This window comes from Microchirus variegatus, assembly GCF_963457635.1.
Source record: "Microchirus variegatus genome assembly, chromosome: 10".
In the NCBI taxonomy this organism is placed as follows: Eukaryota; Metazoa; Chordata; class Actinopteri; order Pleuronectiformes; family Soleidae; genus Microchirus; species Microchirus variegatus.
In genome coordinates, this window is record NC_139811.1 from 25,751,704 (window position 1) to 25,770,377 (window position 18,674).

General features: G+C 39.5%; 1 protein-coding gene across 4 annotated transcripts in view; it reads left to right on the forward strand.

Moving 5' to 3' along the window:
- trip10a (thyroid hormone receptor interactor 10a) overlaps positions 1-18,674 on the forward strand; it is a 60,920-nt gene that overhangs the window by 17,895 nt on the left and 24,351 nt on the right. For all 4 annotated transcript variants that reach the window (XM_083896631.1, XM_083896632.1, XM_083896633.1 and 1 more), the window contains 3 exons: positions 402-530; positions 1,202-1,348; positions 1,474-1,662. In XM_083896631.1, coding sequence (XP_083752757.1) covers positions 402-530; positions 1,202-1,348; positions 1,474-1,662 — 465 coding nt within the window. The remainder of the gene's footprint in view (positions 1-401; positions 531-1,201; positions 1,349-1,473; positions 1,663-18,674) is intronic.

Here is an 18,674-nt window from a genome sequence, read left to right on the forward strand (position 1 = left end):
CAAAACGGAGGAGTTGGTCCCTAAAAAGAACTACATGGAACATATTTTGGCGTTTCCCCAGAAAACTAGACACAAACAACAGTTATTTGCAAACAAGTTTCACACGTCTGACATCAAAATATTTTCAATCACGTAAAACAGACCGCGTCATAAACAATATGCTGCGAGTGAAACCGCAGCAGAGCAGCCACACCACAGGTGTGGAACTGTAGACCCAAACAAACCACTTTAACACAGGTGTTTTGATAAAAGCAGTGTGTTAACCTCGCACAAATCTGCACTGTACTTTACATAGGGAAATAGTTTGGTGGCACTGTTCAGTAACTTCATTAAAATCAATGTATAAAAATTGGAATCACAGGCTGCTGATTGATGTCTGTGTGCTGTTTGTGTGGTTACAGGCCAAACAACAGGCCCACATGAGAGCTCACGTCGCGGAGGAGTGTAAGAACGACTATGCCTCTCAGCTCCAGAAGTACAACAAGGAGCAGAACCAGTTCTATTTTAATGACATGCCAATTATTTTCAATGTAAGTAAAACTGAATATTAAAACTACACTATATACTGTATACTCCTGCCTCCTGGAGTTTGTTTCTCTTTAATTGATATGAATGGTATTGTTTTTAATACAAAATCCTTATTTGATGAATGTCTTGGCAAGTTACTAACATTTGTGTTTGAATTTAGATAAAGTTCTAAATTAATTTTGTACAGTAATAAAAGCAGCACTGATTGATTAACTCCTTGGTTAATTTTATGCCCCATCTTGACATGAATGTGCTTTGACTAGATTTCCATCTGAACATTTTCATTGGTTATTCCATCAGTTGGTTTCTCCAATCACTGATCAGTTGCTACAATAAAAAATAATTAGTATTTTCCAAAATGATGACATTCTTAAATGTCCACAAGCCAAAGATGTTTAGTTAAAGTGCCAATTAAACCAAAAATATTAATATTGAAGAAGCTGAAATGACAGGACAAACCTTCAAAACTGCTTAAAAGAAACAAACCAATGAATTGTTGCAGCTGTAAAATAGACAGTAAAATATAATCATTGGTACATTTTTACAGTATACTGTATGTTGCCTTGTATGCCTGAAATGGGTTCTTGTACCTGATCATATCATGAACTTAACATTGGAGAATACAGTGTCTTATGTGCTGTGTGTTAATCTGTTGTCACTGTGTCTCCCTTAGAAACTGCAGGAGCTGGATGAGCGGCGAGTACGAAAGTTGGCCCAAGGCTACATTTTGTTTTCCGACATTGAGAAGCATGTGATGCCCATCATTGGCAAGTGCCTGGAAGGCATGACTAAAGCCGGCACTAACGTTAATGAGAAGAATGTGAGTCGGGTCTCAAAAGAATGTGGAACATTAATTTTACGCATCCCGTTTGGTTTTATGTGTTTGAAAATAACCCTTTTTTTTAATTTTAATCGTTTTGTCCCCATAAATGCACCTTTATTCAGGACTCAATGGTCGTAATAGAGCAGAACAAGTCGGGCTTTGAGCGTCCAGGAGATGTGGAGTTTGAGGACTACAGTCAGGGCATCAACCGCGCGTCGTCGGACAGTAGCCTGGGGACACCTAAAGGTCCCATGGACCTCCTGGGAAAGAACAGGAGCAAGAACTTTTGGCTCTTCAGCAAAAGGAGTAAGGTAGGACAGTTTATCCTGATGACACGGCCGTCACATGTGTGAAGTGTGCGAGTTTGCTTTAGACCAGGGGTGTCAAACTCATTTTGGTCCGGGGGCCGCATACAGTTTAATCCAACCTCAAGGGGGCCGGACCAGTAAACTCATCGCAAAATGACATTGAAGTAATAATAAGTCCACTTTTTTCTTTGTATTAATTTCTGCAAAGTAGAAGCTTTATAAAATTCTATGTATTAAATTAATTATTCTTTTACAAAATATATTACGAACAGCCTAAGTATTTATAAGAAAAGTGTGTGCAATTTCAACAACACTATCACTGAGTTCTCGCTCAAAAGTGTCCGTGTGCCCATCTAACGTTCCGTTTAACGGCGTCATTCTTTTCGGGGCACGGAAATGAATAACGGCGAAGACACACCAACAGTTAATATAACTATGATGGACCGGACAACAATGCCGATAAAATAACAGCAACGCACAGAGAACGTCAGACGAACTGAAACTGCTTAGCGCTGTTGTTAGCCACTACGGAGCTAACTGCCGGCAACGCAGCACATTGACGTCATGACGCTCGAACGTCACAGCCAATGAATGACGGACGTTAACAAACTACGTCATCACGCTCTTTGCGAGCAGTGCTGCGTTCAAGTCAGCTTAGGAAATCGCTTCCACTCAGATAATGTCGCAAGGATGCGTTCAAGTATGGATTCTGGGTACCGTTTGATTTCATGCAAATACTCGCTAGTACCGACCCAGTCCGGCCTGGGGGTTCGGCGGGCCGGACTGGAGCCACTGGTGGGCCGGATACGGCCCGTGGGCTGTATGTTTGACACCCCTGCTTAAGACGCTGTTCAGACCTGATATTAACATCTGAAAATGGAATTCAGGTGTGAATCACTCAAAACCACAATCAGAGGTGGTCTCTCAGGGACACATGTGGTCGCAGTAGTTTAGGTTCCATTCAGACTAACAGCTGTTTTGTTCAAAACCGAGTCAAATCGTAATAATTACAGATCAGATTTGATGATTCACATTCATAACTACAAAAGCCTTTTACCTTTATGTAACCAAGCAGGCTAGATTAAGAACAAATTCTAACTTGCAACTGCTGCCTTACAAAAGGCAGCGCCTTTTGAAGGAGAAGGAAAAGGGCGACCACCCTCTCACAGCGAGGGTCTTGTAAGAAGTGGGAGATGGAAACGATAAGATGTACTTCTATTTAGCTCTTACGTGGGATATTCAGAAATGGTAGCTGTGGCAGCAAATTTGTGGGCGACTTTTTTGGACAACACTAAAAGTACAAAAAGAGGCATGAATGTGGCCGTTCTCTTGAAACTTGGAATTGAGAATCAGATTTCTCTGTCTCCACAAACCTGAAAAAGTCAAATCTGAGTCAGATGAATGGAAAAAAAAATCGGGTTCCAAGTCTCTTTACGAGCCTGGAGATGTGAAGGTAGCCTTACATCTGTCCTGTGACTGCATTAAAGACTCCTCCACTGACATCCTCTGACATGCTGCAGTGTTGAATCCTGAAATACATTTCCAAGAGAACCACTGTTACTATAGTATAGATAGTCTGTATCTGATCTTGAATATCAGGTCTATCTATATCAGGTATAGGACTTTGGTGATCAACGATCAACGTCTGCAAGACGACGAGTCAGATTAGTGGGTGACTTTCTTTCATGGCAGCGTCACTGTTTCTGCCACGGATTCAGGAAAACCCCCTTCACACAGAGAACTCATGACGGACCTGTGGTTCTGGACACACACACACACACACACACACACACACACACACACACACACACACACACACACACACACACACACACACACACACACACACACACACACACACACACACACACACACACACACACACACACACACTCACACACACTCACACACACACACTCCTCTCGCTTCCAAAAACTTGGTATAATAATGCATGAAGCTCTGTCAGTGTGTCACACTGGTTCACACCAGAGCATGGGCACTTCTAGAGAAGGTCTTTTGCATGACACTCTGTTCCTGGCTGTGAGTGAATAAACCTGCCCCTCCCCCCTCATATCCCTCCTCCCCCCTCCCCCCTCCCCCCTCCCCCCTCCCTCCTCCTCCTCTCTCTCTCTCTCTCTCTCTCTCTCTCTCTCTCTCTCTCTCTCTCTCTCTCTCTCTCTCTCTCTCTCTCTCTCTCTCTCTCTCTGTCCAAAGTGGTTTCCGAACAGGCAGTCGGCATTCTGCTGTGCTTGTGCTTCCATTAGCACATGCGTGTCCAAACAACACTGAAAATCACAAACACACGGCTTCCATTATACCAAGCATCGTAACAATAAAATGTCTGTACCACACACACACAGGGCCACACTTTTTTTGTTTTCTTCATCCTGAGTTAAGGGTAGGGCTGGGCTTATATCATTTTGTGACTGTTGTCATTTGTCATTTGTTCTCAATATTCAGGACCTAAGGAGTCAATCATGACCACATGTGTGGAGTGGAATGGTTTGGTACGGTATTAGGGCTGTAACGATGTGCGTATCGAAATTGAAATCGCGATACTCAGAGCCACGAACCTGTGTCGCGATTTGTGAGAAAACAGAATCGTGACACGCCCTTTCTAACTCCCAGTTATTTTTCATGTCAGTCACATGATATGAGCTGTTAGTGCTACCAAACTTATTTTTATTAGGGGTGTCAAACTATCGCTTTAATTGTGATTAATTAATTACAGTCATCATTAACGCGTTATGTTTTTTAATCACGTTAATCTCTTCTTCACCGATGTCACCGCTACAGGGGCTGCGTCAGACGCAGCGACAAAATCGTCATTAAATCATGTCTAACTTTAACAAACACAGACATGCTGCATACCCATAGAAAGCTCAGAAACTCAGCTAAAAGCTCATATAAACCATTCTTTATATGAGCATTCTTAACCATTCAATCCAAACACAGTTAAAACACCGATAGATTAAAACCCCCAGGGGCGGAAAAAACCCGTTACAGCGCACACATTGAAAAGCAGCACTGGAGCATCAGCGTGATTATGTAAACATCGGAGAATTCACAGATTCTACCGGTACCATTTTTATCACTCTAAGCACAAGATTCACAGATACAGCCCCAAAATAAGAGCAAAACAACAACTAACTTTCAAGAAATACAAGCGAAAATCTTGTCTTACCTTCCACTGGAACAAAACTTTTTCTCATGAAGAACTACACTTCCCAGCATGCTTTGGGAACAAATCCCAGTCTGATTGATCATTACTTTGTATTTTTTAACAGTATTATTAGAGAGAAATCTTCACATGGGAATCGCGATTCTAATCATCCACGATTCTGAATCGATTCATAAACTTCAAAAATTGATTTAAAAAAAACAACCAAAAAACAATATGTATGTATATATATATGTATATATATATGTATATATATATGTATATATATATGTATATATATATGTATATATATATGTATATATATGTATATATATATGTATATATATATGTGTATATATATGTGTATATATATATGTGTATATATATGTGTATATATATATGTGTATATATATGTGTATATATATATGTGTATATATATGTGTATATATATATGTATATATATATGTGTATATATATGTGTATATATATATGTATATATATATGTATATATATATTTTATTTTTTTTAAGTTTCTATTTTGAAAAACCACACAAAACACTAGTTTGTGTTATTTGTGTACAGTTTATTGTTGTAACTTCTGGGAGAAAAAAAAGGCAGCAGCCTAAGCTTTTATTTATGCAAGTTATTTTTTGTACAGTAAGTAAGTTTTTATTTGTTTTGAATGAATAAGTGTTAAATTTTTTCTTAAGTTTGCCTTTGTGTGATCACATTATCACATGATCTTACAAACCGTATTGTTTTGATACAATAATTTGCCTTAACACACTATGAATGGTTTCAATTTTTGAATCCAGAATCGTATGAATCGAATCGTGAGTCACCCAAAGATTCACATCCCTAGTATATACTGGTATTTCTGTTGCATTTCCATTAGGTATCGTACCAGCTGTAACCGTGGGGTACCAGAGTAAAATGTCACAGTACCATGTTTCCTCTTCTCGAGACATTTTTGAGAGGGGTACCAATTCTTTTTTTTAGATTTAGTATAGTCCAGTATTTCCACTTTTAAAATGCTATGAGCCTGGTTTTTGGGTGTGTGCTGGTGGTGGGAAGAGCAAAATATCAAACACACCAGACAAAACATTAACACAATTTGAAACCCGCAAATTAAAATGTATTTGGTGAATTTACAGTGACAGAATTTAAAGTCTTTACTGTAGTACATATTGAGAGTGTGAGAGATGGAGGCTGGTCCAAGTTTAATGACTGAAGATTTTTGTTTTTTTTGACTGCAAGAAGACGACTAGGCCAGCTAGAGTTTTTTATTTTTTATTTTTTTCTTAACAGCATTTGTTTATTATTGTTTATTAATCAACCAATAATCACAGAACCAGGTTGGAATTTGAAATGTCACTAAAACTTAAAAAAACAACCTTTTTTTTGTTGACCTTGTTGTTTCATGTTTTTTATATTTAGTTTATATTATATATTATATTATTGTTATATTGAAAAATACGTGGCCAGTTGTTTGTCTCTGTGTGGCCCTGTGCCCGCCCCCCCAACCCTCAAGTGGTAGCAGAGGAATGAATGTATGAATGAATGAATGAATGAATGGATAATTAATTAATTAATTAATTAATTAATTAATTAATTAATTAATGTATGAATATATGAAAGTACTGTATATATTGCAAACAGACTGCAGTGCATATATAAAATGTACATTGGAGAGACAAAAACTGGATACTGTAGTTAAGCCATTTTAAAAAATTTATTTAATGTCCAAATCGTCATCAACTGTAGAAAAAACTTTATTGGTTGACCTCCACTTGTACCTTTGTTCAAACGGATTTGATAAAAATGGTATTTAAAAAAAATAAATAAATAAATAAATAAAAAAAAGAACACTATTAATCAATACCCAGCCCTCAATACCCAGGGAGAGAGATGACCACTGGTTATACGTGAGTCTGACCACTAACCCGCTCATGGTTCCTCCTCCTCTCCTCCTTCTCGCAGTGTTTGCTTGTTCTCGTCTCTGCATGTCGTTCTGGCTGCTCTGATTTGCTCTCTTCCTGGTTCAGTGTGTGTGTGGCACGCACACACACTGAACACATACACGCACACACTGCTGTGTGTGTCATCAGTCATGCTCTCCCAGTTAGGCCTGTATTCGTCGTATGAATAGGAGGCTGCTGACTACATTGGCTCCACTTTAGCTTTTTTTTTTTGGTTTATGTCTGGCCCTTAAACATTTCCACTCTCGGCCGCATTCCTGTATTTAGCTCCTCGTAACTCTCCAGAAAACTAGCACCTACCCCAGTAGATGTTCACATAATAATAGTGCTCCACTTACAACTGGCTGTATTTACACGGGGTGTGTGTGTGTGTTTTAGACACTCACAGCGGACTAGAGCAGACATGGAGGTATCGGCTTCCTCTGTAATTTAACTAATAGACTTTTCACACTGACATACAGCTCATTACTTCACTCCCAGCATGTTTTCAACTTAACCTCTTTCCAAAAAGGTCACACTGGGCCATAGTTAAGCTGCAAAAGAAACTATACACACTGTTCCGCTCTGTTAATTAGACGGGCCAGTTTAATAACAACTGCTCTGATGGTCAACAAGGCTCTGACTAAAAATGATATAAACCATTCATTCATTTGTCGATTTATTCAAGTGTTTTTTCTTACTATGTTCTTAACATTAACATAATACACCATGTTGGCCGTGCACTTTAATATAGAGTCAAATATGTATTGATTTTTAATGCAAAACACACATTTACACTAATAGGCCGAGGTCAATCACCTGTTCAACTTGATAAAACAGGTGTTCTTTTATAATGACCATAAAAAATGTATAATAATAATATCACATATAATATCCCAATCACAATAATTATTATTTTTTCAAATGCAAAATCCATTTATGGCACTTAATAAATAAATTAAACACTTTGAAATATTGTTTCTTACACCGTTGTTGTCACTTTTAATTTTTTAAAAAATAATTTATTGTGTTTTTTTACACAGTGAATGCACAGGGCACTGTACCTGTATGCAGACTCTGTTTATTGTAGTCGGTTGCTATTCAAAACTAAGCGTGACGTGAATCCTGACCTTAAATATTGTGATGTTTACAGTACACATGTGACATTTAAGTTTTCCACTTAGTGATGTTCTTTACACTGAGTTGCCTTATCTTCTTATCTTATATGCTAAAATGTAATATAATCTATGAAACTAAGGGATGTAAATTAAATTACATTTAGATTAAGCTGAAAGAAATCAATAAATACAATACAATCCATAAGACTTTGTTTAAAGAGAGATTAGGAGATGGACAAGAAAAAAATATAATAAAGCAAAATAAGGAAATTAAACAATAAAAAAAAAAAGTTTATATATATATATATATATATATATATATATACATATATACATATATATATATATATATACATATATACATATATATATATATATATATATATATACATATATACATATATATATATATATATATATATATACATATACATATATGTATATGTATATATATACATATATATTTGTGTATATATATACATATATATGTGTATATATATATATATATATATATGTGTATATATATATATGTGTATATATGTGTATATATATATATATATATATATATATATATATGTGTATATATATATATATATATATATATATATATATATATATATATATATATATATATATATATATATATATTTGTTTTTTCTTTATTGCTGATGATGATTTTTTTTTTTAAGAAATCATTGCATTTGTTGGCTTGCCCACATTTTATTCCTCTTAAACTTTTAAACACAAGCAAGTTAAAGTAGTGATTGATTAAATCGTAATTCATAAATTAGCCAGATTAAATTGCCACATTGAGATTTATTTAAAAAAGTCACATAAAGACAGTTTTATGTATTAAACATTCAAAACAACAAATGAAAAACAACATCACAGCGTCCAAACAGTAAGAAAAATCAATACAGAAGCGAACAATAACAAATTGTTAATAAAATAGAGATGGTGTGAATTAAATTAAGAAGATTAAAGTGTCAAAAAGGAGGACAAAGGAATAAAAAGCCAAACGGTAAAAGAAGCAAATGTAGTATTATTATAATAATAATAATAAATGGATAAATAAATAAATACTACATGCATACATACGCAAAAATAAAATATATAAAAACGAGTGGTGTGATACAATACAGATATTTATACAGAAATAAATACCAGATATTTTTCCACCAAAAATGAGTTGGTATTACCAAAATAAATGAGGCGGTTGTTCCTGTACTGTAATGTAAAAGTGTTAACTCTTCTTGCTTCAGAGCAGACGTTGTGTTAAATCCTCCCTTCCTGTGACTCTGTTCAGCCCCGGTGACATTTAGACACAAACACTGTAGAACTGTAACAAATCAACAGTAATAAACACAACACAACAGACAGTAATAATTGTTCATAAAAAGAGTGTAAAGGACATTAAATGTCTAAAAAGATACAACAAAATGTGAAAAAAGTAGTATTAGAGGAGAATATAAATGAAATTTGTAAAAAATACGAAAGCGTTAAAGTTTTGTGATATAAAAGATTTAAAAACAAAAGACGAGTGCAGATGTTGGGCTGATGTTTGGAAGTCGTGGTCAGTTTCTTTCACCTTGGTTTATGTGATGTGTTTTTTTTGTTTGTTTACTTTATGTGTTTGTGTGTTTGTGTATGTGTACACGCGTCTTATTGAGGACCAAAAAAACTCCAGTGAAAGTGAGGACAGTTTTGGCTGCTCGTCACATTCTGTCACACCCTTAAAGAACTGTTAATGTTAAAAGACTTGGTTAAGGTTGTGCATTTACTTTTCCACTACATGGTCCCAGCACCACTCAAAACGCATTGGCTTTTTTGGCTTTTCCATTAGTGGTAGTACCTGGTAAAAAGAAAAAAAAGATAAAAAGATTTAAAGCTCCCATAGAGTGGTCCTATCGCACATATATGAGTTATGGAGGTCTATTTATATACAATAAAGCCCAATTTACACTCCTGCGTAAAGTGCTCTAAGTAGGTTACGCAGAGCCCTCTGCCTCCGACTGCATGAAATATGTTTTAAGTGTCCGTCACTCCGTCAAGGGACAACGGAGACGGCAAGAGCTGCGATTGGTCCTCAGGACAGGCCGAGCTAAGCTGCTCTGTGCCGGCTCACAGTGCGCACCGAGTGTCCACAGAGGTGGAGCTGATCACCATCATCTTAAAACTGCGTTCCGTGACACAGTCACGTCAACAACAACAGTCTTTCTCTCTCGGATGCCATTGCTCACTGTAGCCAAAAGCACAACAACCTTGCGACCCCTACTGATCGGGCGGGAAATTGCAGTGCGTATCCATCACACGACAGAGAAGTATGAAGGCTCGAGGTGTCTCCGTGGTTACGCAGTCGAGTAACGCATTACGCAGTCGGAGAAGTATAATGTGGCCTTAACTTGTTTTTACGGTCAAAAACCTCCTAGTTGCTGGAAACGAGCCAATAGAAATCTCTCCTCACTGAAGCTCTCTCGTCTTCCGTTCTATGGGAGCTTTAAATATTCTGAAAACGTGCGCTGATCTCCAACATTTAGCAAAGGAAATGTCTAAAATGTCTATATTTAACAGAGGCGTCTGGTGTATTTAGCGACAGCACTGCCAAAAGCCAGTGATCATGACACGGAATCCCAACCCGTTCGGCCACAAATGATTCTGTGAACAAATCGTTTTAATGAACTGATTCTAATGATTCAGTCACACCAAAAAGAACAACTGATTTACAAGGCGCTAGTGTTTGTTTTCACAGCAGTTTCATGCAGCCGTGCTGATGACCACGCCCACTTTGAGGAGGTACTATAGTTATGCAAAACCAACCAAACCTTGTAGAGTCGCGCCGTGCCGAGGCGAGTCGAGCTGTTCTGGGACCATGTAGGGGAAAGCAGCATTAGCTGTGAGGGTTAAGGTGGGACAAGGGTCTCTGTAATGCATATTGATATGCATAAGATATCAAAAAAATTGTGTGTTGTGTGTGTGTGTGTGTGTGTATGTGTGTGTGTTGATGAAATGTGTTAACGATTACAATAATAACTAGCACCGCAAGCGGTGGTAACGGGTTCGAGCTTGACGCTACGTCGCGACCCGCGCCCACCTCGTCTCTTGCGCCCTGATCTCGTCTCTCGTTCATTCGCTGCTTGCTGTCGTAGTTCTAATTGGCGCCGTCCGTGCGGATGTTGGGCTGTGGAGTAAAGTCATATATTATTTCCTGTTAAGTGCGTTACACTTTCTGTCGGGAGGACATTGTTTGCGTGTTCAGGATAGGTCCCTGGCCTCACATACCAAGTTCCATGCAGAGCGGTCAATGTACAGTAAAGTTAGAGGGCACTTCCTGTTAAAATGGCTGACTTCCTGTTGGGTCAGAGCGTGTCTATTAACATGTTCAGGGAAGTTCCCTTGACACACATATAATGTTTCGTGGAGATAGGGCAACGTACGGCAAAGTTAAATTCTACTTCCTGTTTTGGCGTTCCACTTCCTGTTTGGAGTTTAGCTTTTGCAGACATGTCCAGGATAGGTTCCTGGTCTCACGTGTCAAGTTCCGTGCAGATTGATCAATGTACGGTAAAGTTACAGGGGACTTCCTGTTTAAAATGGCTGACTTCCTGTTTGGTCAAAGGCGTGTCCATTAACATGTTCAGGGAAGTTCTATTGACTCACATATCGTGTTTCGTGGCGATCGGGCAATGTATGGCAAAGTTACATTCTACTTCCTGTTGCGCCAGATCCACTTCCTGTCAGGAAGTCGTCTGTTGCTGACATGGTCGGAGCGGTTTTGTGGTCCCACATATCAGGTATGAGGAGGATACAACAATCCTTGTTATAGCAGCATAAAAAAGTTTGATATGTAATGTTATATCCAGCAACCAGGGGGCGCTGTTTTTTAAATTGAAGATTTTCATACGGACTTTTTCAGGGCCATACTGTCATCGATCCAAGGAGGTTTGGTTCAAATCGGAACATGTTCCACAAAGTTATCATCATAAATGTACTTTTTTTGGGTAATAATACTCTCACCACTAGAGGCGCTGTTTCTGAACGTGACCGTTTTTTCATATTCGTCTTTAAGACCTATCGATCATGAACCACGGCAAGTTTGGTTCATATCTGACCTTCCAATGCAAAGTTATAAGAGATTTGGTCAACATCAGAATGATTGCCAACTTTAGCGCCCCCTATCTCGTACGCCGTGCGACATTTTAGAAAGCTTTCACCAACTTTTGATCCTCTACCTGTCAACATTGACCTCGCCAAGTTTGAAGGTGATAGCACAAAAGCTCTAGGACAAGATAGATTTTATAGCAAAAAAAATTCTTTCTGTTTCCACCAGGGGGCGCTGTTTTTGAAATTGAATATTTTCATGTAGACTTGTTCAGGGTCGGACTGTCATCGATCCAAGGAAGTTTGGTTCAAATCGGAACATGTTCCACAAAGTTATCATCATAAATGTACTTTTTTTGGGTAATAATACTCTCACCACTAGAGGCGCTGTTTCCGAACGTGACCGTTTTTTCATATTCGTCTTTAAGACCTATCGATCATGAACCACGGCAAGTTTGGTTCATATCTGACCTTCCAATGCAAAGTTATAAGAGATTTGGTCAACATCAGAATGATCGCCAACTTTAGCGCCCCCTATCTCGTACGCCGTGCGACATTTTAGAAAGCTTTCACCAACTTTTGATCCTCTACCTGTCCACATTGACCTCGCCAAGTTTGAAGGTGATAGCACAAAAGCTCTAGGACAAGATAGATTTTATAGCAAATAAAATTCTTTCTGTTTCCACCAGGGGGCGCTGTTTTCGAAATTGAATATTTTCATATAGACATTGTCAGGGCTGGAGGAACATCAATCCAAGGAAGTTTGGTTCAGTTTGGACCAGGACTCGCAAAGTTATAAGAGTTTGTTTTTTTGTCGCAATAATCCGACTTTGCACCCCGCACCTCGCTACATCGTTAAACAATGCGCTGTCATATTCAACACGCATCATCTACCATGTGTTTTCAATGTTTCAGTGTCATTTTGAGTCGGATACGACAATCTCTGTAAAAGTTATTACTGAAATCGTAAATAAACTTTTTTTTTGTATATTCTCTTCCACCACCAGGAGGCGATGGTTTCAAACGTGATCATTTTTGCATAGGTGTCTTCAGCAACTACCCATCATCAATCATGGCAAGTTTGGCTCCGACTTGACCTTCCATCGTAAAGTTATAAGCGTTTCGTTGCGTGTTGGGAAAATTTGGAATTTTCGCCAACTTTGGCGCCACCTATCTCGTGCGCCATGCAATATTTCAAAAAACTTTTCAGATTAGATCGTACCTCAACTGGTCCACATCAACCTCGCCAAGTTTGAGGGTGATTGCTCAAAAACTGTAGATTTTGGTATCTACGGCAAGTTATGCTGTAAATTCGCCAAAAACGCCTCCGTTTTCGCCTTCAATCCAAGATGGCGGCCTTCCTGTAGGTTTCACAGAAAACTTGTGATTGACTTTTGCCCATGGCACAACCTAATGAACGTGTGTACCAAGTTTCGTTCATGTACGTTATTCCCGACAGGAGTTGACCTAGTAGCACATTTTTGCGTCATTCTGAAGCCCCGCCCACTTCCATTTTTTGACGCACATTCACCGAACCACTTTGGTTCGGCGATTTAAGTTAGGTCTGATGTTGTCCTAAAAATTCGCGAGGTTTGAGATCCGTTTAGGCCTTCAAAAAGGCACATTCCTCGTGTGAAGAATAATAATAAGAATAACTAGCACCGCAAGCGGTGGTAACGGGTTCGAGCTTGACGCTACGTCGTGATCCGCGCCCACCTCGCCGCTTGCGCCCTGATCTCGTCTCTCGTTCATTCGCTGCTTGCTGTCGTAGTTCTAATTGGTGCTGTCCGTGCGGATGTTGGGCTGTGGAGTAAAGTCATATATTATTTCCTGTTAAGTGCGTTACACTTTCTGTCGGGAGGACATTGTTTGCGTGTTCAGGATAGGTCCCTGGCCTCACATACCAAGTTCCGTGCAGAGCGGTCAATGTACGGTAAAGTTAGAGGGCACTTCCTGTTAAAATGGCTGACTTCCTGTTGGGTCAGAGCGTGTCTATTAACATGTTCAGGGAAGTTCCCTTGACACACATATAATGTTTCGTGGAGATAGGGCAACGTACGGCAAAGTTACATTCTACTTCCTGTTTTGGCGTTCCACTTCCTGTTTGGAGTTTAGCTTTTGCAGACATGTTCAGGATAGGTTCCTGGTCTCACGTGTCAAGTTCCGTGCAGATTGATCAATGTACGGTAAAGTTACAGGGGACTTCCTGTTTAAAATGGCTGACTTCCTGTTTGGTCAAAGGTGTGTCCATTAACATGTTCAGGGAAGTTCTATTGACTCACATATCATGTTTCGTGGCGATCGGGCAATGTATGGCAAAGTTACATTCTACTTCCTGTTGCGGCGGATCCACTTCCTGTCAGGAAGTCATCTGTTGCTGACATGGTCGGAGCGGTTTTGTGGTCCCACATATCACGTATGAGGATTATACAACAATCCCTGTTATAGCAGCATAAAAAAGTGTGATATGTAATGTTATATCCAGCAACCAGGGGGCGCTGTTTTATAAATTGAAGATTTTCATATAGACTGCTTCAGGGTTGGACTGTAATCAATCCAAGAAAATTTGGTTCAGATTGGAACAGGATTTACAAAGTTATACCAGTTTCTTTAGTGTTGCACAGTAGATGGCAAAGTCTGCTGCCACCAGGGGGCGTCGTTAAGACATTGAATATTGTCTTATAGACTACTTCAAGGCATCAATCCAGGGAAGGACATTGGATCCTCCATCGCAAAGTTATAAGCGTTTTGTTGTCTGTTTTTACAAATCAGAATGTTTGCCAACTTTAGCGCCCCCTATCTTGTACGCCATGCGACATTTTAAAAAACCTTCACTAACTTTTGATCCTCAACTCGTCCACATTAACCTCGCCAAGTTTGAAGGTGATAGCACAAAAGCTCTGGGACAAGATAGATTTAATAGCAAATAAAATTCTTTCTGTTGCCACCAGGGGGCGCTGTTTTCGAAATTAAATATTTTCAGGTAGACTTGTTCAGGGTCGGACTGTCATCAATCCAAGGAAGTTTGGTTCAAATCGGAACAGGATTCACAAAGTTATCATCATACATGTACTTTTTTTGGGTAATATTCCTCTCACCACTAGAGGCGCTGTTTTCGAACGTGACCGTTTTTTCATATTCATCTTTAAGAACTATCGATCATGAACCACGGCAAGTTTGGTTCATATCTGACCTTCCAATGCAAAGTTATAAGAGATTTGGTCAACATCATAATGATCGCCAACTTTAGCGCCCCCTATCTCGTACGCCGTGCGACATTTTAGAAAGCTTTCACTAACTTTTGATCCTCAAATCGTCCACATTGACCTCGCCAAGTTTGAAGGTGATAGCACAAAAGCTCTAGGACAAGATAGATTTCATAGCAAATAAAATTCTTTCTGTTGCCACCAGGGGGCGCTGTTTTCGAAATTAAATATTTTCATGTAGACATTGTCAGGGCTGGAGGAACATCAATCCAAGGAAGTTTGGTTCAGTTTGGACCAGGACTCGCAAAGTTATAAGAGTTTGTTTTTTTGTCGCAAAAATCCGACTTTGCACCGCCCACGCTGCTACACCGTTAAAGAATGCGCTGTCATATTCAACACGCATCATCTACCATGTGTTTTCAATGTTTCAGTGTCATTTTGAGTGACACTTTTACAATCGCTGTAAAAGTTATTACCGAAATCGTAAATAAACTTTTTTTTTGTATATTCTCTTCCACCACCAGGAGGCGATGGTTTCAAACGTGATCATTTTTGCATAGGTGTCTTCAGCAACTACCCATCATCAATCATGGCAAGTTTGGCTCCGACTTGACCTTCCATCGCAAAGTTATAAGCGTTTCGTTGCGTGTTGGGAAAATTTGGAATTTTCGCCAACTTTGGCGCCACCTATCTCGTGCGCCATGCAAGATTTCAAAAAACTTTTCAGATTAGATCGTACCTCAACTGGTCCACATCGACCTCGCCAAGTTTGAAGGTGATTGCTCAAAAACTGTAGATTTTGGTATCTACGGCAAGTTATGCTGTAAATTCGCCAAAAACGCCTCCGTTTTCGCCTTCAATCCAAGATGGCGGCCTTCCTGTAGGTTTCACAGAAAACTTGTGATTGACTTTTGCCCATGGCACAACCTAATGAATGTGTGTACCAAGTTTCGTTCATGTACGTTATTCCCGACAGGAATTGACCTAGTAGCACTTTTTTGCGTCAGTCTGAAGCCCCGCCCACTTCCATTTTTTGACGCACATTCACCGAACCACTTTTTTACAAAATTTTCAGCGAGGTCTGATGTTGTCCCGAAAATTCGCGAGGTTTGGGATACGTTTAGGCCTTCAAAAAGGCACTTTTTTTGTGTGAAGAATAATAATAATAACTAGCACCGCAAGCGGTGGTAACGGGTTCGAGCTTGACGCTACGTCGCGACCCGCGCCCACCTCGTCGCCTGCGCCCTGATCTCGTCTCTCGTTCATTCGCTGCTTGCTGTCGTAGTTCTAATTGGCGCCGTCCGTGCGGATGTTGGGCTGTGGAGTAAAGTCATATATTATTTCATGTTAAGTGCGTTACACTTTCTGTCGGGAGGACATTGTTTGCGTGTTCAGGATAGGTCCCTGGCCTCACATACCAAGTTCCGTGCAGAGCGGTCAATGTACGGTAAAGTTAGAGGGCATTTCCTGTTTAAAATGGCTGACTTCCTGTTGGGTCAGAGCGTGTCTATTAACATGTTCAGGGAAGTTCCCTTGACTCACATATAATGTTTCGTGGAGATAGGGCAACGTACGGCAAAGTTACATTCTACTTCCTGTTTTGGCGTTCCACTTCCTGTTTGGAGTTTAGCTTTTGCAGACATGTCCAGGATAGGTTCCTGGTCTCACGTGTCAAGTTCCGTGCAGATTGATCAATGTATGGTAAAGTTACAGGGCACTTCCTGTTTAAAATGGCTGACTTCCTGTTTGGTCAAAGGCGTGTCTATTAACATATTCAGGGAAGTTCTATTGACTCACATATCATGTTTCGTGGCGATCGGGCAATGTATGGCAAAGTTACATTCTACTTCCTGTTGCGGTGGATCCACTTCCTGTCAGGAAGTCGTCTGTTGCTGACATGGTCGGAGCGGTTTTGTGGTCCCACATATCAGGTATGAGGAGGATACAACAATCCTTGTTATAGCAGCATAAAAAAGTTTGATATGTAATGTTATATCCAGCAACCAGGGGGCGCTGTTTTTTAAATTGAAGATTTTCATACGGACTTTTTCAGGGCCATACTGTCATCGATCCAAGGAGGTTTGGTTCAAATCGGAACATGTTCCACAAAGTTATCATCATAAATGTACTTTTTTTGGGTAATAATACTCTCACCACTAGAGGCGCTGTTTCTGAACGTGACCGTTTTTTCATATTCGTCTTTAAGACCTATCGATCATGAACCACGGCAAGTTTGGTTCATATCTGACCTTCCAATGCAAAGTTATAAGAGATTTGGTCAACATCAGAATGATCGCCAACTTTAGCGCCCCCTATCTCGTACGCCGTGCGACATTTTAGAAAGCTTTCACCAACTTTTGATCCTCTACCTGTCCACATTGACCTCGCCAAGTTTGAAGGTGATAGCACAAAAGCTCTAGGACAAGATAGATTTTATAGCAAATAAAATTCTTTCTGTTTCCACCAGGGGGCGCTGTTTTCGAAATTGAATATTTTCATGTAGACTTGTTCAGGGTCGGACTGTCATCGATCCAAGGAAGTTTGGTTCAAATCGGAACATGTTCCACAAAGTTATCATCATAAATGTACTTTTTTTGGGTAATAATACTCTCACCACTAGAGGCGCTGTTTCCGAACGTGACCGTTTTTTCATATTCGTCTTTAAGACCTATCGATCATGAACCACGGCAAGTTTGGTTCATATCTGACCTTGCAATGCAAAGTTATAAGAGATTTGGTCAACATCAGAATGATCGCCAACTTTAGCGCCCCCTATCTCGTACGCCGTGCGACACTTTAGAAAGCTTTCACCAACTTTTGATCCTCTACCTGTCCACATTGACCTCGCCAAGTTTGAAGGTGATAGCACAAAAGCTCTAGGACAAGATAGATTTTATAGCAAATAAAATTCTTTCTGTTTCCACCAGGGGGCGCTGTTTTCGAAATTGAATATTTTCATATAGACATTGTCAGGGCTGGAGGAACATCAATCCAAGGAAGTTTGGTTCAGTTTGGACCAGGACTCGCAAAGTTATAAGAGTTTGTTTTTTTGTCGCAAAAATCCGACTTTGCACCTCGCACCTCGCTACACCGTTAAACAATGCGCTATCATATTCAACACGCATCATCTACCATGTGTTTTCAATGTTTCAGTGTCATTTTGAGTCAGATACGACAATCTCTGTAAAAGTTATTACCGAAATCGTAAATAAACTTTTTTTTTGTATATTCTCTTCCACCACCAGGAGGCGATGGTTTCAAACGTGTTCATTTTTGCATAGGTGTCTTCAGCAACTACCCATCATCAATCATGGCAAGTTTGGCTCCGACTTGATCTTCCATCGCAAAGTTATAAGCGTTTCGTTGCGTGTTGGGAAAATTTGGAATTTTCGCCAACTTTGGCGCCACCTATCTCGTGCGCCATGCAATATTTCAAAAAACTTTTCAGATTAGATCGTACCTCAACTGGTCCACA